At 45.4% G+C, this 25,051-nt stretch overlaps 1 protein-coding gene across 1 annotated transcript in view; it reads right to left on the bottom strand.

Moving 5' to 3' along the window:
• The window catches only part of dnah9l (dynein, axonemal, heavy polypeptide 9 like), a 514,436-nt gene that overhangs the window by 389,170 nt on the left and 100,215 nt on the right, over window positions 1-25,051 (bottom strand). The window contains exons 19-20 of the mRNA XM_051930607.1: window positions 23,232-23,363; window positions 15,289-15,449 (exon numbers count right to left, since the gene is read on the bottom strand). Of these exons, the coding sequence (XP_051786567.1) occupies window positions 15,289-15,449; window positions 23,232-23,363 (293 nt within the window). The remainder of the gene's footprint in view (window positions 1-15,288; window positions 15,450-23,231; window positions 23,364-25,051) is intronic.

The raw sequence follows: 25,051 nt of genomic DNA, 5'->3' as shown, positions 1-25,051 counted from the left end.
TGACTTTATTATCCATTCATCCATTATCCAACCCGCTATATCCTAACTACAGGGTCACAGGGGTCTGCTGCAGCCAATCCCAGCCAACACAGGGCGCAAGGCAGGAGACAAACCCCGGGCAGGGTGCCAGCCCACCGCAGGGCACACACACACTAGGGACAATTTAGAATCGGCAATGCACCTAACCTGCATGTCTTTGGACTGTGGGAGGAAACCAACACAGACACGGAGAGATCATGCAAACTCCACACAGGGAGGACCCGGGAAGTGAACCTGGGTCTCCTAACTGCGAGGCAGCAGCACTACCCACTGTGCCACCCGACTTTATTATTTTCCATTCAAAATGTAAAACAAATGTAAGACTTAAATTGTATACGTGCCAAAAACATTAAAAATATTTAAATGCAATGGAATATAATTGTGGGTATTCAACAATGGAACATGAATGGGCTGGATTTAAAAATGTCAGCGACTCTGAGACTCGCTTATAGCGGTTATGGAGGTTCTGCTCAAGCTTTATAACACACTGGTGAGGCCTCATCTGGAGTCCTGTGTGCAGTTTTGGTCTCCAGGCTACAAAAAGGACATAACAACACAAGAAAAGTTCCAGAGTAGAGCGACTAGGCAGATGACATGGCTACAGGGGATGAGTTACCAGGAAAGATTAAAAGAGCTGAGCCTTTACAGTTTACGGAGAGGGCACTGTCACTAACTGCTTCGTCTCCCTTTCCCGTCAAACCTCTGAGGTGACGCCCCATGAAGGCAACTGACTCCGCCCCTTCCAGTCAGAGTGCTAGAAGAAGGCGTCTATTATTGGACTGACGGAGCTCCTTCCTGACTGAGGAAACCCGCTGAAGAATGGCTATCCTTTACCAATTCAGGGTATTTTCTTTTCACTTGGACTTTGTAGACGAGATTGCACCATCACGTGCTGTTTTTTTGCATGATCAAACGGGATGGCCGGCTGGCATCCCAACTTTTTGCATCTCTGGGCTGTGACATTCCCCTACTCAATGATATTTTACGCACAATCTTATCACCTGAAATTCTAACAGTGTAGCGGTGGGCTCCTGGGTGATGTGGATGGGACATGTCATCTAGAGCAGCGTTTCTCAACCTTCTAAGTATTTGCGACCCAAGTTTTCATAACAGTTTTAATCACGCCCCCCTAACGTTTTTTTGAAAGGAGCCCACTAATACCAATTTGTTCTTTTTTAATTAATGATATATCATAGATGCGTATTTTATTATACCTACTTAACTTTTATAGAGATTTATCTAACTGTATATTTATTTTTCTCTGTGGTGGGTTGGCACCCTGCTCAGGATTGGTTCCTGCCTTGTGCCCTGTGTTGGCTGGGATTGGCTCCAGCAGACCCCCGTGACCCTGTGTTCGGATTCAGCGGGTTGGAAAATGGATGGATGGATGGATGGGTTGGAAAATGGATGGATGGATATATTTTTCTAATATCAGAATGTAGTTTAAGTTAATTTATTTTGGTTTCAATAGATGTATTTTTTATATTTTCGATTCTCGTTTTCTTTTTTTCACATTTTAGCACCCCCATAGGGGGTCCCGCCCCACAGTTTGAGAACCACTGATCTAGAGAGAGTAAAATTATTGTAGGGCTGCGGTTCCATCGAGTTCATGGTATATCAGCTTTGTGGAGACTGGCTCGGACACAGACAGGCAGACACGCTCATGTCACCCAGCACACGTTTATTTACTGTATTTACAAAGTCCATATTGTGCTCACAAACCCCAAAGTCCTGGCCACACCACAATGCCTTCTCTCTCTTCAGGCTGCCTCCTTGCCGTCCTCCCGACATCATCTTTCTTCCTCCCGACTCTTGTCCATGACTGGAAGGAGGCGGCCCCTTTTATCCACACCCGGATGTGCTCCAGGTGCTCCCCGGCAATCTTCCACCGGCACTCCCCAGTGTGGCGGAAGTGTCGGCTGTGTACCCGGAACTTCTTCTCTTCCCCCCAGCACCTCCGGGTGTGGCGGAAGTGCTGGGGTCCAGGGTCCCCAAGGCATCAGGGTGGATGCCCCCTCGCGTTCTGGAGGAGGAATGAGCTCTCCTCCTGTCCTCCTGGGCGTCCCGGCCGGGCATGAACCCCGTCCGGGTGCCACAGCTTATTGGAAATATTTGACTGTGCAGTATGCAATTATAATCATAAACACAAAGTTAAATAAATAAAACAGTTGAATATAACGAAGTATAAATCAGTCAATCAGTCATCTTCCAACCCGCTATATCCTAACACAGGGTCACGGGGGTCTGCTGGAGCCAATCCCAGCCCACACAGTGTGCAAGGCAGGAAACAAACCCCTGGGCAGGGTGCCAGCCCACCGCAGATGAAGTATAAATGGATTTAGTAATAATGAAATATGAAAAATAAAAAGATTTTTATTACCAAAGAACTGTGATGTGTAAAATATAACAAGAAATAAAGAGTCTTTAATAAGTGGATGCCAATATATAAGGAGTAATTAGTATGGTGGTGCAAAAATACAAAAGGCATAATTTCAGTAAAGAAGTGCAGAAAGAAATAAAAATATAAGCAGGATCCTTAGTCTATGGTTCTGATATATAAATACAGTACAAACATTATCTGCATCTGAGGGGAAAATAAAATATGAAGAAGGAGCGCTGTGATTTTTAAAACTTGTGAACCCTAGGGGGTGCTCCTGACCCATTCTTAAACCCAAATAAAAGGCTTTGGCAAGGAGGCCAAACTACAAATCAAAAAAATATTTTTTTTTATTTAACACAAGGAGAAAATAAAAGGACAAACAAAGACCTCATGGGACGAGGGATACACCTGCTGACCCCTAAATACCATGCGCTGGGCTGCCAGTTCAATTACCTTCAAGTATAAAAGCCTTCACCCTGGCCACAGTTCCCCCTGCCAGAGGAGCCCTTGCCAATGTCTACCCTCCTGATTCCAAGATCCCCAGTTTTATGGCCGAAAGGAACTTTTAAAAGACTAGTCCACGTAAAAGTGATATTTATTTATATGTTACTTCACTGTATAGTCTCACTGAAGCCACAAGATTAATACATACGTCGGGAGTGAAATGAGCTTAAAAGAGGGTGGGAACAATTAGGCCGGGTTTATACTTCACGTGACGTGACACATGCTCCAGCTACGCCAGCCTTGTTCTGTTTATACTCTTCCATGAGAGCCCTGAATACAATGAGGACTGATTATAAGATCATTTATGTTAGGTAGAATGCCTACAGGGGGCTGGGTGGTCTCGTGGCCTGGAACCCCTGCAGATTTTATTTTTTTCCTCCGGCCGTCTGGAGTTTTTTTGTTTTTTCTGTCCTCCCTGGCCATCGGACCTTACTTTTATTCAATGTTAATTAGTGTTCCCTTATTTTAATTTTTATTTATTTTGTCTTTTTTCTCTTTCTTCATCATGTAAAGCACTTTGAGCTGCATTATTTGTATGAAAATGTGCTATAGAAATAAATGTTGTTGTTGTGCGCGTACTTTACGTAAATCTGGAAGAATCCATCAGGTGGCAGTGCGAGGTATCATCACGGTAACCACAGGTTCGGCTTCACTGTGTTGTGAATTGCGTGGAACACCCGTTAAATTCCGATGACACCTTACCACAATATCTCTATAAAGGATGTTTAATGATTACATCCATCAATCCAGGGACGTGCCAATTCCTGCTAGCACTGGGCACGAGGCAGAAACAATCCCTGGACGAGGTATCAGCTTATCGCAAGGTGAATACAAGCACTCACACACACTGGTGTCATTTCAGTGTCACCAAATCTGCAGTTCTTTGGAAGGAAACCGGAGCACACTGTGGAAACCCAGCAGGAAAACATGAGAACTCCAGGCAGGGAACACCAGCGACATGACTTCTTGTGAGACAGCAGCGCTAACGCACTGCCACCGTGTCACGCCCATGAGTGTAATTATTAACAGTATTCATTATTTAAACGAAATTAACAATTTATCTGTAAAATGTAACATACATACTTTAATGCATTTCATCATGAAAGTGATATCAAGTATCAATCTAAGGATTCTAAATGTGCAGAGAGTTGGAATATCATACATTTAATGTGTTCTGTGTGGTGATCTATTGCTGTTTGCCGCTGCTGTCGGGACAGTTGAAAGCCCCAGAAGCTCGTAGCGATTAACAACTGGGATGAGGTTTATGACGGTCTGCTTTAACCCCTTAACCGCCCTCTGCCGGATATATCCGGCATCGTAGCGTTATTGCTGACGCCTTACTGCCGGAATTATCCGGCACATTTGCCTGTGGTTATGTGAATGCCTGGCGCGTAGTATAACTGACAGTTTGGCGTGGGTATTATTACTACGTTGTATTTCGACAACTCTGCGGTTGTATTGGCCGATCACGTGATGTGATTCGAAAGTGAAAGCTGTGAATATGGCGAAACGTAAACTGACTTCAAGTGAGGTTTTGCAGGCGATTTTGGACAATAATTCTGATCATGATTGTAGCAGTTCTGAAGAAGATTTTAGCGACAATGATGATCAGCAAGGTGCGCTGCATGATACTGTGAATGACGACGCATCGGATGAAGGCGATGAGTGGGTGTATCCCCAGCATCTCAACGGGACTGCTGCCCGTTATCTGAGCCAGATAAGAAAGATCCAAACCGTGACTGCTTGTTCAAGCTACGTCCTTTGATTGACCATTTATTTGAAACATTTCAGCAGGTATTTCAGCAGGTAAATACTGCTTGAATAAATGTAAAGTAAAAAAACGAAAATTGTTCAGATTTCTCCTGGCATGGGGAATATTTAGGGAGTTGGCGGTTAAAGGGTTAATGATAAACTATGAGGTTAAAGTTGACATTTCCAGATTAAAGCCACACATTTTCACCATGTCCTTAATTTTTTTTTCTCTGTGGCTCAAATACAGCGCTGTACATTCTGATGATGTTGCGAAGGTGCAAAAAAAGAAGACGGCACAAAAGGTGGTTTGTGAGACTTTTAAAACGTATCGTGTCATTACGATCGGGAATATGCGACACTGGAATATAAAAGCACCACAAATACATCTGTATGTCAGCATTTTGCTTCACCACATCGAACCATTCATCAAACATCGAAGCGCGCACACCGATCTCGTAGGATCCTCAAAGCGGCTTTCTGTCACATGTAGATAGTAAACAGAGACTCTGACGTCACATTCCGACTTTTATCACATTGCACCCCCTGACTTTTTGCTGGTACTACAACTCGCCCTCATGTTGTGTTAATTTCTGAGGACCTGCTCAGAGGACGCGTCAAATGAACACTGGGAATGCACGGCAGCCATGATGCGTGCGCATACGCGTTCTGAGTGTGAAGTATAAATGAGCCCTTAGACGGCTCCCTGAGTGTCACACTTCTAAACCAATCCAACACCTCATGAAGGCGGAGCTCAAAATAGGGGTGGAGATTTTGAAATACAAGGATCGGAGGTGCTTTCTGGTGCAATGGACAGCAAGCTTGTGATGGCGATGAACCGCCTACAGTTGAAAAGTCTCTTAAACAAACCCTATTAGACAGTATGAATGTGTGTCGCATGTGCAGAGGGCGCATTACACGTTATAAAAATAAACAGAACCTGTTGCAAAGGAAAACCCTTTCTGTAGGATCAGATTATACATTTGCATTCAACGGCATCAATGGAAGAATGGTAAACGCAAACGTGATACGTTATCACGGGGGCCATGTGTGTTCTCTGCTGTTCAGCATTACGACGACAGCGTAGGAGTTAATGTAAGCTTGAAACAAAAGCCAGCTACATTCTTGAAAATATGAGCTGCAAAACGTGCATTTGAAGTAAACGGCGTGTCACACACTCCGTGAAAAGGACTGGCGTTAAGAGAGTGGATAACAAAGAGCCACAGGACGAATGGCAAACAGAAACAATACGCTGTCACAGGTTCTGTGTGTACTGTCTGTTGTTCAGTGTTACGACAGCATAGAAATCGATGCAAGCTAGAAGGAATTAAAGAACCAGGATAATATTTACCCTCGAGTTCTTAAAGGAGGCTAGTGAGTACAGATATAAACCCTTGACACATATTTTGAGGAAGTCACTGTGCACTGGGGAGATTTCGAAGGACTGGAAAATGGCAAATATCATCCCATTATATAAAAAGGGTGACCGGGCAGATCCAAGTAACCACAGGCCAGTAAGCTTGACGTGCATCACAGGAAAATTAATGGAAGGAATTATTAAGGATAAGGTTGAGCAACACCTGGCAAAGACAGGAGTTTTACTGAACAGTCAGCATGGGGTCAGAAGAGGGAGGTCGTGTTTTACTAACATGCTGGATTTCTATGAGGATGCAAACAAATGGATACAACCAGAGTGAGGCACATGATGTTATTTATCTGGACTTTCACAAAGCATTTGATGAGGTGCCACATGAGAGGGTGGGCATCAAACTAAAAGAAGTGGCAGTATAGGGTGTGGTGTGTAGATGGGGGCAGAACTGGCTCAGACACAGGAAGAAGAGGGTGATGGTGTGAGGAACCTCATCAGAACTGGGAGATGTTAACAGTGGTGACCAGCAGGGTGCAGTGCTGGGGCCGCTGTTATTTTTAATAAATATAAATGATTTAGATAGGAATATAAATAACAAGCTGGTTAAAGTTGCAGATGATACCAAGATAGGTGGACTAGCAGATGATTTGGAATCCGTTATATCATCACAGAAGGACTTGGATACCATACAGGCTTGGGCAGATTTGTGGCAGATGAAATTTAATGTCAGTAAATGTAACGAATTACACATAGGAAGTAAAAATGTGAGGTCTGCATACACAATGAGGAGAGGAGAGGAGAGGTTAAGAGCACATGCTGATACAGCGCATGGGCCGCACCCACCACATGACAAACCAACTCAGGATACCAGATTAGGACCCGAGAGCAACCATGCAATGGGTGACAGCACCACACTAGTGGGCGGTCGGAAAATCGAGAGTACACCTTAGGAGAAGGATTTAGGAGTCGTAGTGGACTCTAAGTTAACGACTTCCAGCCAGTGTTCAGAAGCCATTAAGAAGGCACACAGAATGTCAGGTTATATAGCGCCTTGATGTGTGGAGCACAAGTCACAGGAGGTTCTGCTCAAGCTTTATAACATACTGGTGAGGCCACATCTGGAGTCCCGGGTGCAGTTGTGATCTCCAGGCTACAAAGAGGACACAGCAGCACTAGAGAAGGTCCAGAGATGAGCAACTAGGCTGATTCAGGGCTACAAGGGATGAATTAGGAGGAAAGATTCAAAGAGCTGAGCCTTTACAGTTTAAGGAAAAGAAGATTAAGAGAAGACCTGACTGAAGTGTTTAAAATTAGGAAGGGAATTAGTCCAGTGGATCGAGATGGTGACTTTAAAATGAGGTCATCGAAAACACAGGGACACAGTTGGAAACTTGTGAAGGGGAAATTTCACACAAACATTAGGACGATTTTCTTCACAAAGAGAACCGCAGACTCTTGGAATAAGTGACCAAGTAGTGTGGTAGACACTAGGACTTTAGGGACTTTCAAAACTCAACTTGATGTTATTTTAGAAGAATTATGTGGATAGGACTGGCGAAAGTTGTTGGGCTGAATGGCCTGTTCTCGTCCATAATGTTCTAATGCATAGTAATGTTTGTGATGCACCAACTGTTGGAATGACGAATGCAATGCATATGTCTCCATTCCATGCCAATTGGTATGGGATTCGTAAAAGCAGTGATAGTGTTTGTGATGTGCCAGCTGCTGGAGTGACAAATGCAATGCATTTTATTACCACAATGGCCTGAGATGCACCATCTGTTGGAATGACAGAGACATAGCAACTGGATGGACAAACAGACACTTACCCTTTAATTAGGGTGGATGTATTACAACATACAATGCAATGGACGGTGTACTGCAAATGTTAACGCTGAGGTCTATATTGATTATTCAGACTTTAGCCCATCTTAGATGGGTAGCACAGATAGTAATAATATTATTATTATTATTATTAATAGCCTTTCATCTTTTGTCATTTGGTCCCCATTTCTCGAAGGATGAATACTAAAATCACAACCTGAATGGCAGACTCAGGTCCAGAGATGAGCGACTAGGCTGATTCAGGGCTACAGGGGATGAGTTATGAGGAAAGATTAAAAGAGCTGAACCTTTACAGTTTAAGAAGGGGAAGGTTCTAAGAAAGAAGAATAAAATGTTAGTCATAACTCACATTCATCACCCTATTGTGACCCTCCTACCCTCTATATACAGAATTTTAAGACAATAGCAACCATCATCCTTTGTCAAATTTTAAGGTTACATTATTGACTCTGGTCTCCAGGCTACAAAAAGGACATAGCAGCACAAGAAAAAGTCCAGAGAAGAGCGACTAGGCTTATTGAGGGCTACAGGGGATGAGTTATGAGGAAAGATTCAAAGAGCTGAGCCTTTACAGTTTAAGCAAAAGAAGATGAAGAGGAGACCTGACTGAAGTGTTTAAAATTATGAAGGGAATTAGTCCAGTGGATCGAGACGGTGATTTTAAAATGAGTTCATCAAGAACATGGGGACACAGCTGGGAACTTGTGAAGGGGAAATTTCACACAAACATTAGGAAGTTTTTCTTTACACAAAGAAAGATAGACACTTGGAATTAGAGACCAAGTAGTATGGTAAACAGCAGGACTTTAGGGACTTTCAAAACTCGACTTGATGTTTTTTTTGAAGAAATAAGTGGATAGGACTGAATTGGCCTGTTCTCATCTAGAGTGTTCTAATGTTCTAATTGGCGGCTATGCTTGTGAAAATATGAACTGCAAAATATGTATTTGAAGGAAACGTCGCATCACACACTTCGTCAAAAGGACTGCCGTTAAGAGAGTGGATCATGAAGAGTCACAGGAGATGTGGATTTCAGTACTGAGAACACTCAAATCAACAAATCTGCCTAACAACACCAGTAGATGCACAGATGAGGCAGCTCAACATCAACCTTCTGACCAAACATCTAGATGAAGAACTAAAGAAATTTAACATAATTGACGAAATGGAAATGCAAAACATTTTCCCTTGCCTGGACGCAGGTCACCCTCTGGAGCCAGGCCTGGAGATCAGGCTCGATGGCGAACGCCTGGTGGCCGGGCCTGCACCCATAGGGCTTGGCCGGGCACAGCCTGAAGAGGCAACGTGGGTCCCCCTTTCCATGGGCTCACTACCTGTAGGAAGGGCCAAGGAGGTTGGGTGCAGTGTGAGTCGGGTGGTGACCGAAGGCGGGGACCTTGACGGTCCGATCCTCGGCTACAGAAGCTGGCTCTTGGGACGTGGAATGTCACCTCTCTGAACTGGAAGGAGCCTGAGCTAGTGCGTGAGGTTGAGAGGTTCCAGCTGGATATAGTCGGGCTCACCTCGACGCACACTGTGGACTCTGGAACCAGTCTCCTTGAGAGGGGCTGGACTCTCTACCATTGTGGAGTGGCCCCCGGTGAGAGGCGGCGAGCAGGCGTGGGCATACTTATTGCCCCCCAACTTGGAGCTTGTTCATTGGGGTTCACCCCGGTAGATGAGAGGGTAGCCTCCCTTCGCCTTCGGGTGGGGGGACGGGTCCTAACTGTTGTTTGTGCGTATGCACCGAACAGCAGTTCGGAGTACCCACCCTTTTTGGAGTCCCTGGAGGGGGTGCTAGAGGGCATACCTTCTGGGGACTCCCTCGTTCTGCTGGGAGACTTCAATGCTCACGTGGGCAATGACAGTGAGACCTGGAAGGGCGTGATTGGGAGGAATGGCCCCCCCGATCTGAACCCGAGCGGTGTTTTGTTATTGGACTTCTGTGCCCGTCACGGATTGTCCATAACGAACACCATGTTCAAGCATAGGGGTGTTCATATGTGCACTTGGCACCAGGACACCCTAGGCCTCAGTTCGATGATCGACTTTGTGGTCGTGTCGTCGGACTAGCGGCCACATGTCTTGCACACTCGGGTGAAGAGAGGGGCAGAGTTGTCAACTGATCACCACCTGGTGGTGAGTTGGCTTCGATGGTGGGGAGGATGCTGGTCAGGCCTGGTAGGCCCAAACGTGTTGTGAGGGTCTGCTGGGAATGTCTGGCAGAGTCCCCTGTCAGAAGTAGATTCAACTCCCACCTCCGACAGAACTTCGACCACGTCCTGAGGGAGGTGGGGGACTTTGAGTCCGAATGGGCCATGTTCCATGCCTCTATTGTTGAGACGGCTGACCGGAGCTGTGGCCGTAAGGTGGTCGGTGCCTGTCGTGGCGGCAATCCCCGAACCCGTTGGTGGACACCGGCGGTGAGGGATGCTGTCAAGCTGAAGAAGGAGTCCTACAGGATCCTTTTGTCCTGTGGGACTCCAGAGGTGGCTAACAGGTACCAGCAGGCCAAGCGAAATGTGGCTTCGGTGGTTGCTGAGGCAAAAACTCGGGCGTGGGAGAAGATTGGGGAGGCCATGGAGAACAACTTCCGGAACAGCTTGGAAGAGATTCTGGTCCACCATCTGGCGTCTCAGGAGGGGGAAGCAGTGCAGTGTCAACACTGTATATGGTGGGGATGGTGCGCTGTTGACCTCGACTCGGGACGTTGTGGGACGTACTTCGAAGACCTCCTCAATCCCACTAACATGTCTTCCAATGAGGAAGCAGAGCCTGGGGACTCGGAGGTGGGCTCCCCCATCTCTGGGACTGAGGTCACCGAGGTGGTCAAAAAACTCCTTAGTGGCAGGGCCCCTGGGGTGGATGAGATACGCCCGGAGTTCCTCAAGGCTCTGGATGTTGTAGGACTGTCTTGGTTGACACACCTCTGCAACATCGCATGGACATCAGGGACAGTGCCTCTGGATTGTCAAACCAAGGTGATGGTCCCCCTCTTTAAGAAGGGGGACCGGAGGGTGTGTTCCAACTACAGAGGGATCACACTCCTCAGCCTCCCTGGAAAAGTCTATTCGGGGGTCCTGGAGAGGAGGGTCCGTCAGATAGTCGAACCTCGAATTCAGGAGGAACAGGGTGGTTTTTGTCCTAGTCGTGGAACAGTGGACCAGCTCTACACCCTTGGCAGAGTCCTGGAAGTTGCATGGGAGTTTGCCCAACCAGTCTACATGTGTTTTGTGGACTTGGAAAAGGCGTTCAACCGTGTCCCTCAGCCAAATCCAAGACCATGGTCCTCAGCTGGAAAAGGGTGGAGTGCCCTCTCAGGGTTGGGAGCGAGATCCTGCCCCAAGTGGAAGAGTTCAAGTATTTTGGGGTCTTGTTCACAAGTGAGGGTAGAATACAGCGAGAGATCGACAGGTGGATCGGTGCGGTGTCCGCAGTGATGTGGGCTCTGCATCGGTCTGTCGTGGTGAAAAAAATTTTCAATTCGATCTACGCTCCTACCCTCACCTATGGTCATGAGCTATGGGTAGTGACCAAAAGAACGAGATCATGAATACAAGCAGCTGAAATGAGTTTCCTCCGCAGGGTGTCTGGGCTCTCCCTTAAAGATAGGGTGAGAAACTCAGTCATCTGGGAGGAGCTCAGAGTAGAGCCATTGCTCCTCCGCATCGAGAGGAGTCAGATGAGGTGGCTCAGGTATCTGATCAGGATGCCTCCTGGATGCCTCCCTGGTGAGGAGTTCCAGGAATGTCTAATCGGGAGGAGGCCCTGGGGAAGACCCAGGACACGCTGGAGGGACTATGCCTCTCGGCTGGCCTGAGAACACCTCGGAATTCCCCCGGAAGAGATAGTAGAAGTGGCCAGGGAGAAGGAAGTCTGGGCATCTCTGCTCAAGCCCCCACGACCCGATCTCGGATAAGCGAAAGTGAATGGATGGACGGATGGATGGATGGATGGATGGATGGATGGATGGATGGATGGATGGATGGATGGATGGACGGATGGATGGAAATGCAAACATACCATGACAAAATAGCCGCAGCGTTTTAAAACACATTGTATACCCTGTGAGGGATGCTTAGAACTCTTACCTGTCCAGAACGCCCTCAGCTTGGAAGGACAGGGGGGAGACAGCCTGCACACAGCATTGTCTCCCCCAGCATTACGGATTCCCACAGGACATCATGGGAATAGGACTTCTTTGGCTCAGCCCTTTTGAGTTCCATGGGTGCTGTGGGGACAGGTGCTTCCAAATAACAGCTTTGGGACACTGGAAGTGCTTTCAGATGTCACATAAAAGGAGCTGCCTACCACAACTCCAGGAGCCAGAGTCGGGAGGCGGTGGGCAAAGTTTGCGGAGAGAAGTTGAGGAGGCAGAGTCAGACAGAGAAATAAAAGATGAAAAAAGAATTGCTGTGTGCTAAAATTTTATTGTGGCTGTGGTGTGGGAAAAGCTTACTGAAAGGGTTTCCCACAATAAAAATCCTCTTGTTTATTGGCAACTTGTGTCCGCGCCTGTGTGTGTCAGATGTCTGGGGAGCTGCAGCGCCTCCTGGTGGCCACAATCCATAGACCACAATGCTCATCTACAGTCTACTTCTTGTTGTTATGTCATAAAGTGACGTAATAGTTAAAATGACAGAAAGATATCACAATAGATGGTGGCACTTCTCAAACGTGTGGAGCCAAGTAGCCGAGGTGGTCTTTGTGTGTGTGTCTGTCTGTCTCCACACTCATTACAATGTGCAAATTAATTACTAAGTTTCAATTACCTTGTGCTACTGAGCTCCTGAAAGGACACAGCAAGTTTAGCTTTGTATTTTCGCTCACTGTCAAATCTTTTGTTCAGTATCTTTAGCTCTCTCCCTGAAACCCTGGAGATGGTTATAAAATGCCTGGACTGGAGGAATTGGGGTGGATGTTTTAGTAAGAAGCCCTCTATCTATCTGTCTATCTATCTATCTACAGTGCATCCGGAAAGTATTCACAGGGCATCACTTTTTCCACATTTTGTTATGTTACAGCCTTATTTCAAAATGGATTAAATTCATTTTTTTCCTCAGAATTAAATACACACAACACCCCATAATGACAACATGAAAAAAGTTTACTTGAGATTTTTGCAAATTTATTAAAAATAAAAAATCTGAGAAAGCACATGTACATAAGTATTCATAGCCTTTGCCATGAAGCTCAAAATTGAGCTCAGGTGTATCCTGTTTCTCCTGATCATCCTTGAGATGTTTCTGCAGCTTAATCGGAGTCCACCTGTGGTAAATTCAGTTGATTGGACATGATTTGGAAAGGCACACACCTGTCTATATAAGGTCCCACAGTTGACAGTTCATGTCAGAGCACAAACCAAGCATGAAGTCAAAGGAATTGTCTGTAGACCTCCGAGACAGGATTGTCTCGAGGCACAAATCTGGGGAAGGTTACAGAAAAAATTCTGCTGCTTTGAAAGTCCCAATGAGCACAGTGGCCTCCATCATCCGTAAGTGGAAGAAATTCAAAACCAACAGGACTCTTCCTAGAGCTGGCCGGCCATCTAAACTGAGCGATCGGGGGAGAAGGGCCTTAGTCAGGGAGGTGACCAAGAACCAGATGGTCACTCTGTCAGAGCTCCAGAGGTCCTCTGTAGAGAGAGGAGAACCTTCTAGAAGGACAACCATCTCTGCAGCAATCCACCAATCAGGCCTTTATGGTAGAGTGGCCAGACGGAAGCCACTCCTTAGTAAAAGGCACATGGCAGCCCGCCTGGAGTTTGCCAAAAGGCACCTGAAGAAAATTCTCTGGTCTGATGAGACAAAGATTGAACTCTTTGGTGTGAATGCCAGGTGTCACGTTTGGAGGAAACCAGGCACCGCTCATCTCCAGGCCAATACCATCCCTACAGTGAAGCATGGTGGTGGCAGCATCATGCTGTGGGGATGTTTTTCAGGATAAAGGGAAAGATGACTGCAGCAATGTACAGAGACATCCTGGATGAAAAACTGTTCCAGAGTGCTCTTGACCTCAAACTGGAGCGACGGTTCATCTTTCAGCAGGACAACGACCCTAAGCACACAGCCAAGATATCAAAGGAGTGGCTTCAGGACAACTCTGTGAATGTCCTTGAGTGGCCCAGCCAGAGCCCAGACTTGAATCCGATTGAACATCTCTGGAGAGATCTTAAAATGGCTGTGCACCGACGCTTCCCATCCAACCTGATGGAGCTTGAGAGGTGCTGCCAAGAGGAATGGGCGAAACTGGCCAAGGATAGGTGTGCCAAGCTTGTGGCATCATATTCAAAAAGACTTGAGGCTGGAATTGCTGCCAAAGATGCATCGACAAAGTATTGAGCAAAGGCTGTGAATACTTATGTACATGGGATTTCTCAGTTTTTTTATTTTTAATAAATTTGCAAAAATCTCAAGTAAACTTTTTTCACGTTGTCATTATGGGGTGTTGTGAGTATTTAATTCTGAGGAAAAAAATGAATTGAATCCATTTTGGAATAAGGCTGTAACATAACAAAATGTGGAAAAAGTGATGCGCTGTGAATACTTTCCGGATGCACTGTATCTATCTATCTGTCTATCTATCTAGTGTGGCAGATGGTCGGGACCCATGCCCGGGATGCCATGGGATGCACACTGCGTCCCCCGGAACACTTGGTGGCAGCCCCCCTGGGTTGCATCGGGGCCAATATTTTGGAACACCGGAGCTCATTCTTGTTGGGCTACATGGCCACCGCCAGGGGGAGCTGCATGGCCTAACGTCTGGGAGGGAACGCACCCACACTCAGGGGTGCAGCCGGAAGTAGGTCAACGAGCACCTGCAGCACTTCCGGGTGGGCTATAAAAGGAGCCGACAGTCACTACTGAGTTGGGAGGAAGAGGACGAAGCAGCCTTGGAGGAGTGGAGGAGAAAGAAGAGTGTTTTGCGGTGGTGTTTTGCTTTGTGTTTTCGTGTGTTTTGGAATTGTGTTAGGGCTCAGGGACACGGGGAAGACGTACCCAAAGCTGAACAAAATAAATCTTTTTGTTTCATTTTTTAATGCCTCCTTTGTCAGTCTGTGTCGGGTCAACACCTATATAACGCCTTTGCCACACTAGATGGCAGAATCTGGCACTAAACACTAAAAAACAGATTGTAATTGCAGTACTTAACAAATACCTTGCATTACTTTGTGCTGAAAATCCATAACTGAGAAAGTCTTGTTTTGCATGTGAAAAACAAAAACCATGCACTAGAGGTACGGTATGTCGGAGTCAGGAAGGCCTCACAATGAAGAAGCTCGGACTTTTGTACTTTCTTAGCACTGAACAGTTCTAAATAATAAATTGCTACTTGGGAACACAGCACATCATATCATTCAGTAAAATAAAAGAGCAAAGGAAGTGCTGGAGAGAGCTCTTACCTGTCCGTGAGGGGCGTGATGACAAGCCGGGGGGTGTTTCCCAGATACTCGTATGAATACTGGAACTGAGCATCACAAATATTTACGTAGCAATGCTTGTGGCTGTCGTCCCATCGGTGTCGTAGCTGAGATAACCATGCAAATGCCTGCCCATTAGTCACCTAATGTAATAAAATTCTTAAATCAAAACCAGCGTACTTGTTCACCAGTTAATAAAACCGCTCTCTCGTAACGCCAGGCATTATGATAAATCCTCCCTGGCAGCCAAAAATGACTCCGAGGAATTCCAGGAAACGCATTTAACAGAAGAGTGATGAACTGAACAAAGTGTGCAAGGACATTTACCTCCAGACAGAAATGAAATATCCGGCTCTGGGGAGACTTTCTCTTTCCTGGCAGAGATTGGAGTTGGCAGAGCCTATCAGTGGGCTCAGCTAGGGCATTATCCGAGAGCCGTTAAACTCCTAATTCCCCAACACCCTCCACATAACATACAGAAAGTAATCAGACCCCCTCAATTCCTGCACACTTTTTTTTAGTGCTGTAGGTTTAATTTCAAATGAGTACATTTGCTACTCTGCCCGTCAATCTACACACAATAACCCAAAGTGAAAGATTTACAAATTCATTAAAAATCGCAAACTGAAATCTCTCATTCATAGACATATCCAGTAATCCTGTACGGTACAGAAGCCCAGCTCCGAGACTTCTTGACTTTGTCTCTGCTAGCTTTGCACACCTGGATTTGTGCAGTTCATTCCGTTCTTCCTCAAGCACTGTTAGACTGGATGGGAAGCCATCTTTAGGGCTCTCCACAGACGCTCTATGAAGTTTGGGTGGGCCACTCAAGGACCCTCACAGAGTTGTCTCAAAGCTACTATCTACAGTTAGGTCCATAAATATTTGGACAGAGACAACTTTTTTCTAATTTTGGTTCTGTACATTACCACAATGAATTTTAAATGAGACAACTCAGATGCAGTTGAAGTGCAGACTTTCAGCTTTAATTCAGTGGGGTGAACAAAACGATTGCATAAAAATGTGAGGCAACTAAAGCATTTTTTGAACACAATCCCTTCATTTCAGGGGCTCAAAAGTAATTGGACAAATTAAAGAAATGGAAATAAAATGTTCATTTCTAACACTTGGTTGAAAGCCCTTTGCTCACAATGACAGCCTGAATTCTTGAACTCCTGGACATCACCAGATGTTGGGTTTCCTCCTTTTTAATGCTCTGCCAGGCCTTTACTGCAGCGGCTTTCAGTTGCTGTTTGTTTGTGGGCCTTTCTGTCTGAAGTTTAGTCTTCAACAAGTGAAATTCCTGCTCAATTGGGTTAAGATCAGGTGACTGACTTGGCCATTCAAGAATTTTCCACTTCTATGCTTTAATAAACTCCTGGGTTGCTTTGGCTGTATGTTTTGGGTCATTGTCCATCTGTATCATGAAACGCCACCCAATCAATTTGACTGCTGTATTTAGCTGGATTTGAGCAGACATTATGTCTCTGAACACCTCAGAATTCATTCGGCTGCTTCTGTCCTGTGTCACATCACCAATAAACACTAGTGTCCCAGTGCCACTGGCAGCCATGCACGCCCAAGTCATCACACTGCCTCCACCGTGTTTTACAGATGATGTGGTATGCTTTGGATAATGAGCTGTTCCACGCCTTCTCCATACTTTTTTCTTGCCATCATTCTGGTAGAGGTTGATCTTGGTTTCATTTGTCCAAAGAGTGTTTGTCCAGAACAGTGCTGACTTTTTTAGATGTTCTTTAGCAAAGTCCAATCTAGCCTTTCTATTCTTGAGGCTTATGGTTGGCTTGCACCTTGCAGTGCACCCTCTGTATTTACTTTCATGCAGTCTTCTCTTTATGGTAGACTTAGATATCGATACACCTACCCCCTGGAGAGTGTTGTTCACTTGGTTGGCTGTTGTGAAGGGGTTTCTCTTCACCATGGAAATGATTCTGCGATCATCCACCACTGTTGTCTTCTGTGGACGTCCAGGTCTTTTTGTGTTGCTGAGTTCACCAGTGCTTGCTCTCTTTCTCAGGATGTACCAAACTGTAGATTTTGCCACTCGTAATATTGTAGCAATTTCTCCGATGGGTTTTTTCTGTTTTCGCAGCTTAAGGATGGCTTCTTTCACCTGCATGGAGAGCTCCTTTGACCGCATGTTGTCTGTTCACAGCAAAATCTTCCACATGCAAGCACCACACCTCAAATCAACTCCAGGCCTTTTATCTGCTTAATTGATAATGACATAATGACGGACTTGACCACACCTGCCTTTGAGTCAATTGTCCAATTACTTTTGAGCCCCTGAAATGAAGGGATTGTGTTCAAATGCTTTAGTTGCCTCACATTTTTATGCAATCGTTTTGTTCACCCCACTGAATTAAAGCTGAAAGTCTGCACTTCAAGAGCATCTGAGTTGTTTCATTTAAAATTCATTGTGGTAATGTACAGAACCAAAATTAGAAGAACGCAGTCTCTGTCCAAATATTTATGGACCTAACTCTATCTATCTATCTATCTATCTATCTATCTATCTATCTATCTATCTATCTATCTATCTATCTATCTATCTATCTATCTATCTATCTATCTATCTATCTATCTATCTACTTTTTTTTTACTATTCCGGTTATTATTGTGTCTCACCTAGTAGTGTAGTGTAATAAGTATATAAGTTTAATATGTCACTGTGTTCTGTACAAAAAATATTTTATAAATGGATACTATACAAAAAAAAATTGTATTGTAACTGGGCAAATAGTGCCCTTGGTCAGGGAGGTGACTGAAGACCCCATGGTCATGCTAGCGTAGCTTCAGCAGGCCTCTGCTGAGATGAAAGAACCTGCCAGCAGGACAAAAGTCCCAGAAGCACTCCATCAATCAGGCAGTTACAGTCAAGTGACTAACTCCTGCTCTGAGGTTTGTAATTTAAAGAACTCTGAGAGCATGAAGAAGGAGGCTCTCTGGACTGGTGAGACACAATTAAACTGTTTAGCCAGCACAACATCTGTTGAAGACCAGGCACTGCACCTCACCTGTTTAATACCATCCCTACGGTGAAGTATGGTGGTTGGAACATCATACTGTGGTGGTTCTGGGAAGGAAGGACTGGCCACAATATTAAGGGTGCAGCCAAATACAGAGAGGTCCTTGAAGAAAACCTACTCCAGAGTGGATACCACCACCTATCAGCACAGCAGTGACATGAAGTATACAGCCATGACAGTCTCTGAGTGTCCTTAAATGGCTCAGCCAAATTCCACGGAACATCTATGGAGACACCTGAAGATGGCTGTTTACAGAAGCTTCTTATCCCATCTAATGGAGCCTGAGAGGATCCGCCAAGAAGAACTGGATAAATTGCTCAAATCCAGGTGTGCCAACCTTGTACACTAATGGCCATGAAGACTCCTGGCTGGAATTGCTGGCAAAGTGGCTTCTATAAAGTATTGAATTAAGGGCCCGGATACTTTTAGGAAAGAGAGATTTCAGTTTTTGATTTTTAATGAATTTGCAGACCTTTCTGAATACTCACTTTTGTTTTGACATTGAAGCGTTGGGTCATTGAGCGTTGATTGATATGCAAATATGGCAAATGCATCCATTTACATATAAATCTGCAGCACAATAAAGTGTGCAGAAAGTGAAGGGGTCTGAAGACTTTCTGAATCCACTGCATGTAAAGTGTGAATAAGAGAATCTGCTCAAGCAGGGCTGCCATCACACGGAGCTACTATCTACGTACCATTATAGTCAGACTTCTCTAACCAAATACAGTTGTGGCCAAAAGTTTTTGAGAATGACACACGTGTTGGTTTTCACAAAGTTTGCTGCTTCAGTGTTTATAGATCTTTGTGTCAGATGTTTCTATGGTGGACTGAAGTAGAATTACAAGCATTTCATTTTATTGACAACTAGTCATTTAGCCCGTTACAATAACGGGCGCTAGAACAGTAGTGCATAAACATTAGTAGGAACAGTCTATATTAAATGGCAAGGGACTTTGACCTCATTCTTTTTGCTGGTCATATTTTTCTTTCTTTCAGCCTTTCTTTTGTTGATGTTTACTTGCTGAGCTGACCGTTCTTCGTGGGCTGCCGCCGTGTATTGTGTGTCTTTAATTTTCTGTGACAGTAGTACTGTCTTGTACGTCCGCTGGCTTGTACGTCCGTAATATACCTTTAATTTTCTCTGGCGGTAATACAGGCGTGCGCGTCGGTAATATGCCTTTAATCTCCTCTGACAGTAATACTGGCTTGTATGTGGCTGTAATATGCGTCACTGTATTGGGTACCTTTAATTTCCTCTCTCAGTAATACTGGTTTGTATTTCCGTAAAACGCCTGTAACTTTCTCTGACAGTAATATCGCGCATCGCACCGTGCCCCGCGCATGCGCACTTGACCAGAAGACACACACACACGGACACCTGAACGCACAAAGGGATTTTATTAAAGAGGATGACATGAAGTTTATGCGCAGAGTCAGTCTCTGCAGTGCTGGCCCTTTTTTCTTTTTCAAGACCTCTGCAATTCATCCTGGCAGGCTGTCAATTAACCTCTGGGCCAAATCCTGACTGATGGCAGCACAATTCTTGAATAATCAATGCTTGGAGTTTGTCAGAATTGGTGGGTTTTTGCCTCTTGAGGATTGACCACAAGTTCTCAATGGGAGTAAAGTCTGGGGAGTTTCCTGGTCCCGTGACCCTGTGTTCGGATTCAGCGGGTTGGAAAATGGATGGATGGATGGAGTTTCCTGGTCATGGACCCAAAATTTCAATGTTTTGTTCCCTGAGCCACTTAGTTCTCACTTTTGCCTTTTGGCCCGGTGCTCCAGCCTGCTGGATTGTTCATTGTTGGTCACCAAACTGTTCTTGGATGGCTGGGAGAAGTTGCTCTCGGAGGATGTTTTGGTCCCATTCTTTATTCATGGCTGTGTTCTTAGGCAAAATTGTGAGTGAGCCCACTGCCTTGGCTGACATGAATGGTCTCAGGATACTTTACTGTTGGCATGACACAGGACTGATGGTAGCGCCGCTCACCTTTTCTTTATTCCGGATGCCCCAAACAATCAGAAAGGGGATTCATCAGAGACAATGATTTGACCCCAGCAGTCCAATCCCAGAGATATCAGTCTGTCCCTGATGTTTTTCTTGGTGTCTTTGCTGTCCTTCTTGACACCCACCAGGCCATCCTCCACAAGTCTTCGCCTCACTCACACCTGCTTGCTGCCATTCCTGAGCAAACTCTGCCCTGGTGGTGCCCACAGCTGAATCAACTTTAGGAGATGGTTGGTCCTGGCGCTTGCTGGACTTTCTTGAGCGCCCTGATGCCTTCTTCACCTCTCTATTTTAACTCAATCTGCATGACAGTGTGATCTCCAGCCTTGTCCTCGTCGACACTCTCACCTGTGCTAAAGAGAGGATCACTGAGATGATCAGCAGGTCCTTTTGTGGCAGGAGCTGCAATGAGTTTTTGGGATTAAGTTCATTTTCATGGCGAAGAGGGACTTTGCAATTATTTGCAATTCATCTGATCACTCTTCAGAACATTCTGGAGTAGATGCAAATTGCCATCCTAAAAACTGAGGCAGCAAACTTTGTGAAAATTAATATTTGTGTCGTTCTCAAAATGTTTGGCCACGATTGTAATTCTATGAAGTTTTGGCCTTTCTGAGAACACGTCTTAAAATGACCTGAGTATAGACTGATGGGCCAAAATGGCAGCTGTATCCATTTTCAAGTTAAATCTAAGACCCAATAATGAGTGCAGGTGTTCTAAAATCTTTCCAAATCTACTGTATGTCAAACACACCGTTTGCAGAGGACTTTTCAGGTCACATTAAATCCATTGCAGAACTGATTGATTCATCCATCAACCTGCCCTTCCATGGACTGGCCTGCCTTGAGCCTGAGGCTGTTCTGGGATGACCCCCCCCAGCCCCCCCCCCCCCCCCCACCCCCCGCCAACCTCCATATGACCCTCATACTGAGAACGTGAGTAGGCCAAACCTACAGTGCATCCGGAAAGTATTCACAGTGCATCACTTTTTCCACATTTTGTTATGTTACAGCCTTATTCCAAAATGGATTAAATTCATTTTTTTCCTCAGAATTCTACACACAACACCCCATAATGACAACATGAAACAAGTTTACTTGAGGTTTTGCAAATTTATTAAAAATAAAAGAACTGAGAAATCCCATGTACATACGTATTCACAGCCTTTGCTCAATACTTTGTTGGTGCACCTTTGGCAGCAATTCCAGCCTCAAGTCTTGTTGAATATGATGCCACAAGCTTGGCACACCTATCCTTGGCCAGTTTCGCTCATTCCTCTTTGCAGCACCTCTCAAGCTCCATCAGGTTGGATGGGAAGCGTCGGTGCACAGCCATTTTAAGATCTCTCCAGAGATGTTCAATGGGATTCAAGTCTGGGCTCTGGCTGGGCCACTCAAGGACATTCACAGAGTTGTCCTGAAGCCACTCCTTTGATATCTTGGCTGTGTGCTTAGGGTCGTTGTCCTGCTGAAAGATGAACCGTCGTCCCAGTCTGAGGTCAAGAGCGCTCTGGAGCAGGTTTTCATCCAGGATGTCTCTATACATTGCTGCAGTCATCTTTCCCTTTATCCAGACTAGTCTCCCAGTCCCTGCCACTGAAAAACATCCCCACAGCATGATGCTGTCACCACCATGCTTCACTGTAGGGATGGTATTGGCCTGGTGATGAGCGGTGCCTGGTTCCCTCCAAACGTGACGCCTGGCATTCACACCAGAGAGTTCAATCTTTGTCTCATCAGACCAGAAAATTTTCTTTCTCATGGTCTGAGAGTCCTTCAGGTACCTCTTGGCAAACTCCAGGCGGGCTGCCATGTGCCTTTTACTAAGGAGTGGCTTCCGTCTGGCCACTCTACCATACAGGCCTGATTGTTGGATTGCTGCAGAGATTGATGTCCTTCTGGAAAGTTCTCTCTCCACAGAGGACCTCTGGAGCTCTGACAGAATGACCATCGGGTTCTTGGTCACCTCCCTGACTAAGGCCCTTCTCCCCCGATCGCTCAGTTTAGATGGCCGGCCAGCTCTAGGAAGAGTCCTGGTGGTTTCGAACTTCATCCACTTACGGATGATGGAGGCCACTGTGCTCATTGGGACCTTCAAAGCAGCAGAAATTTTTCTGTAACCTTCCCCAGATTTGTGCCTCGAGACAATCCTGTCTTGGAGGTCTACAGACAATTCCTTTAACTTCATGCTTGGTTTGTGCTCTGACATGAACTGTCAACTGTGGGACCTTATATAGACAGGTGTGTGCCTTTCCAAATCATGTCCAGTCAACTGAATTTACCACAAGGTGGACTCCAATGAAGCTGCAGAAACATCTCAAGGATGATCAGGGGAAACAGGATGTACATGAGCTCAATTTTGAGCTTCACGGCAAAGGCTGTGAATACTTATGCACATGTGCTTTCTCAATTTTTTTATTTTTAATAAATTTGCAAAAACCTCAAGTAAACTTTTTTCATGTTGTCATTATGGGGTGTCGTGTGTAGAATTCTGAGGAAAAAAATGAATTTAATCCATTTTGGAATAAGGCTGTAACATAACAAAACGTGGAAAAAGTGATGCGCTGTGAATACTTTCCGGATGCACTGTAACTACTGCAGGTAAAATCTCGAGGCTGCCCCCCCTAATAAAACAGAAGCCCACCAAACTGAAAGGGTACACCTTTAACAGTTCTGCAGGAACATTTTTTTTCCCCTGTCTTTCTCTCTCTCTTGGCTTTCGCAAGATGAAAGGCAGAAATTGAAGAAATCAAAACACGCTGTCATACGCAGACATAAGCAATGGAAAATGCCCTTTTAACTAGGAAATTATTCTTTATGTTGCGCTTTTAAAATGCATTAGGGTAATTGCTACAACAAATTACCTTCTGTGCAATGAGCTTGGCGACGACGTCTCTGGCGTGCACATCAATTGTACAGATTGTCATGATCTTCTGGCGATCAACAGGGGTGAGGTCTCCTAGCAGCATGTTTATAAGGGCATTCAGCTGAGTAATCTGCAAAATAATTAGATTTCAATATAGATATTACACTGGGGAGCGATTTGCTTTGCATGTCAAAGAGGTAATGCCCTGCATCTACTTTTCGAGAAGTACTTAAAGTCAGAAAGACAGGCAGAAAGAAAGCGCAGAATGGGCAGCGTTACTGTACCTGTCACTCTCACTCGAGGCTCCAGCTGTATTTTTCTGGTCTTTGCTGTTTATTTATAATTATAAATTGTCAGGAGTGGACCCCAAAACTAAGGATACCTTTGAGAAGTGTGAGGAGTTGGTGCTGGGAGGTCAAAATTGCTGGTATGACTATGTCGAGCAGGGGAGCGTTAGCTTCACAAATGGACCGGATTCAATGGCATTCTGATTATACGGCCCCCTTGAAGTCGTGACAGCTGAAAAAACCACCAGAACGTCCGAAGACGGCACCCACCTGCAGCGAAGCACGTTCAGGCCCAGCCAGTAATAGAATGGGAGACCATCTAGGAAACCAGGCCCTCTTTGTCTAAGGGCCGCCCACACTCAAGCGACCAATGACATCGACTCTTTCAAAATAGTCTAAGGGTTTGGTTTGACAAATGGGAGACCAAGCAGTTAAAGCTTGGCTTGCTGCTGGAAGAAGGTGTTGGTGAGGCCAGTAGGGGGCACTTACCCGGTGGTCTGAATGTGGATCCCAATGCCTCCAGTGCACTGATGATGGACACCATGCTGTAAACATGGCATCATCCTTCAGATGAGGCGTAAAACCGAGGTACTCCCTCTGTCTGGTCTTAAAAGATCCGTGGGCATCCTTGGTAAAGAGTAGGGTACATCCAGATGCCCACCACAGCCTAGTTCATGCTGGACCCCCTAATCATTCCCTGTCCCTAACTGACAACTTCACCACCTAATAGCTCATGTGTGGTGAGTGTACTGGTGCAAAAATGGCCGCTGTCACATCTTCCAGTTGGGTGCTACACATTAGTGCTGGTTGAAGTGGCTCCACACTCACTACGTAAAGTGCTCGGAGTTGTGAGGAAAGCACTATATAAATATGAAGAATTATTATTATAATAATAATTTTACACTGTGCTTTGTCACGCATGTGCACTTAGGGGACTGCGTAAGTAAGGGTGCTGGTGATGCCAGTTACCCACCAAACCAGGGATTGGCGCTGGGTGCTAATGCCTCCATCTCTTTTTCCTTTTGCAGAAAGGAAGATTGACAGCCACCCCACCTGTCACTCGTGTGCTCGTAGGGGACAGTTGAAGGGCTGTAGTGACTGCAATTCTACCTCCTCTTCAGGGGTTGACGCTGCGTCCTTAATGCCTTTTCTTTAACACTCCCTCTGCAGACCGGATGACTGATGGCTGTAACACCCCTGACGTCATTTCTGGTCTCTGCCCATCTTCTGGAAGGACTGAAAGCCGGCAGCTCCACCATCTTTGTCAGTTCTTTCTCGAACTCGTGTCTGAAAAGGACGTCTCCACAATTTTTTTCTTTTTCTTTTGTTTTGCAGTTCAATTATATGGGGTTACCAGGCTGGTACCCCAAACTCTTTATCATTGTCCTATCATTTCTCTTACACATCTCTGACGTCACTGCCAGTTTTTCCCCTTCTTGCCTGGACCCCATCTTTGAAATCAGTTCACTATTGAACTCCCGTCTGAAAAGATGTCAACGCTTTTTTTCTTAAAAAAAATAAAAATTGAACT

The sequence above is a fragment of the Erpetoichthys calabaricus genome, chromosome 8 (genome assembly GCF_900747795.2).
Source record: "Erpetoichthys calabaricus chromosome 8, fErpCal1.3, whole genome shotgun sequence".
Classification (NCBI taxonomy): Eukaryota; Metazoa; Chordata; class Cladistia; order Polypteriformes; family Polypteridae; genus Erpetoichthys; species Erpetoichthys calabaricus.
This window is presented reverse-complemented; position numbering and strand designations above follow the sequence as displayed.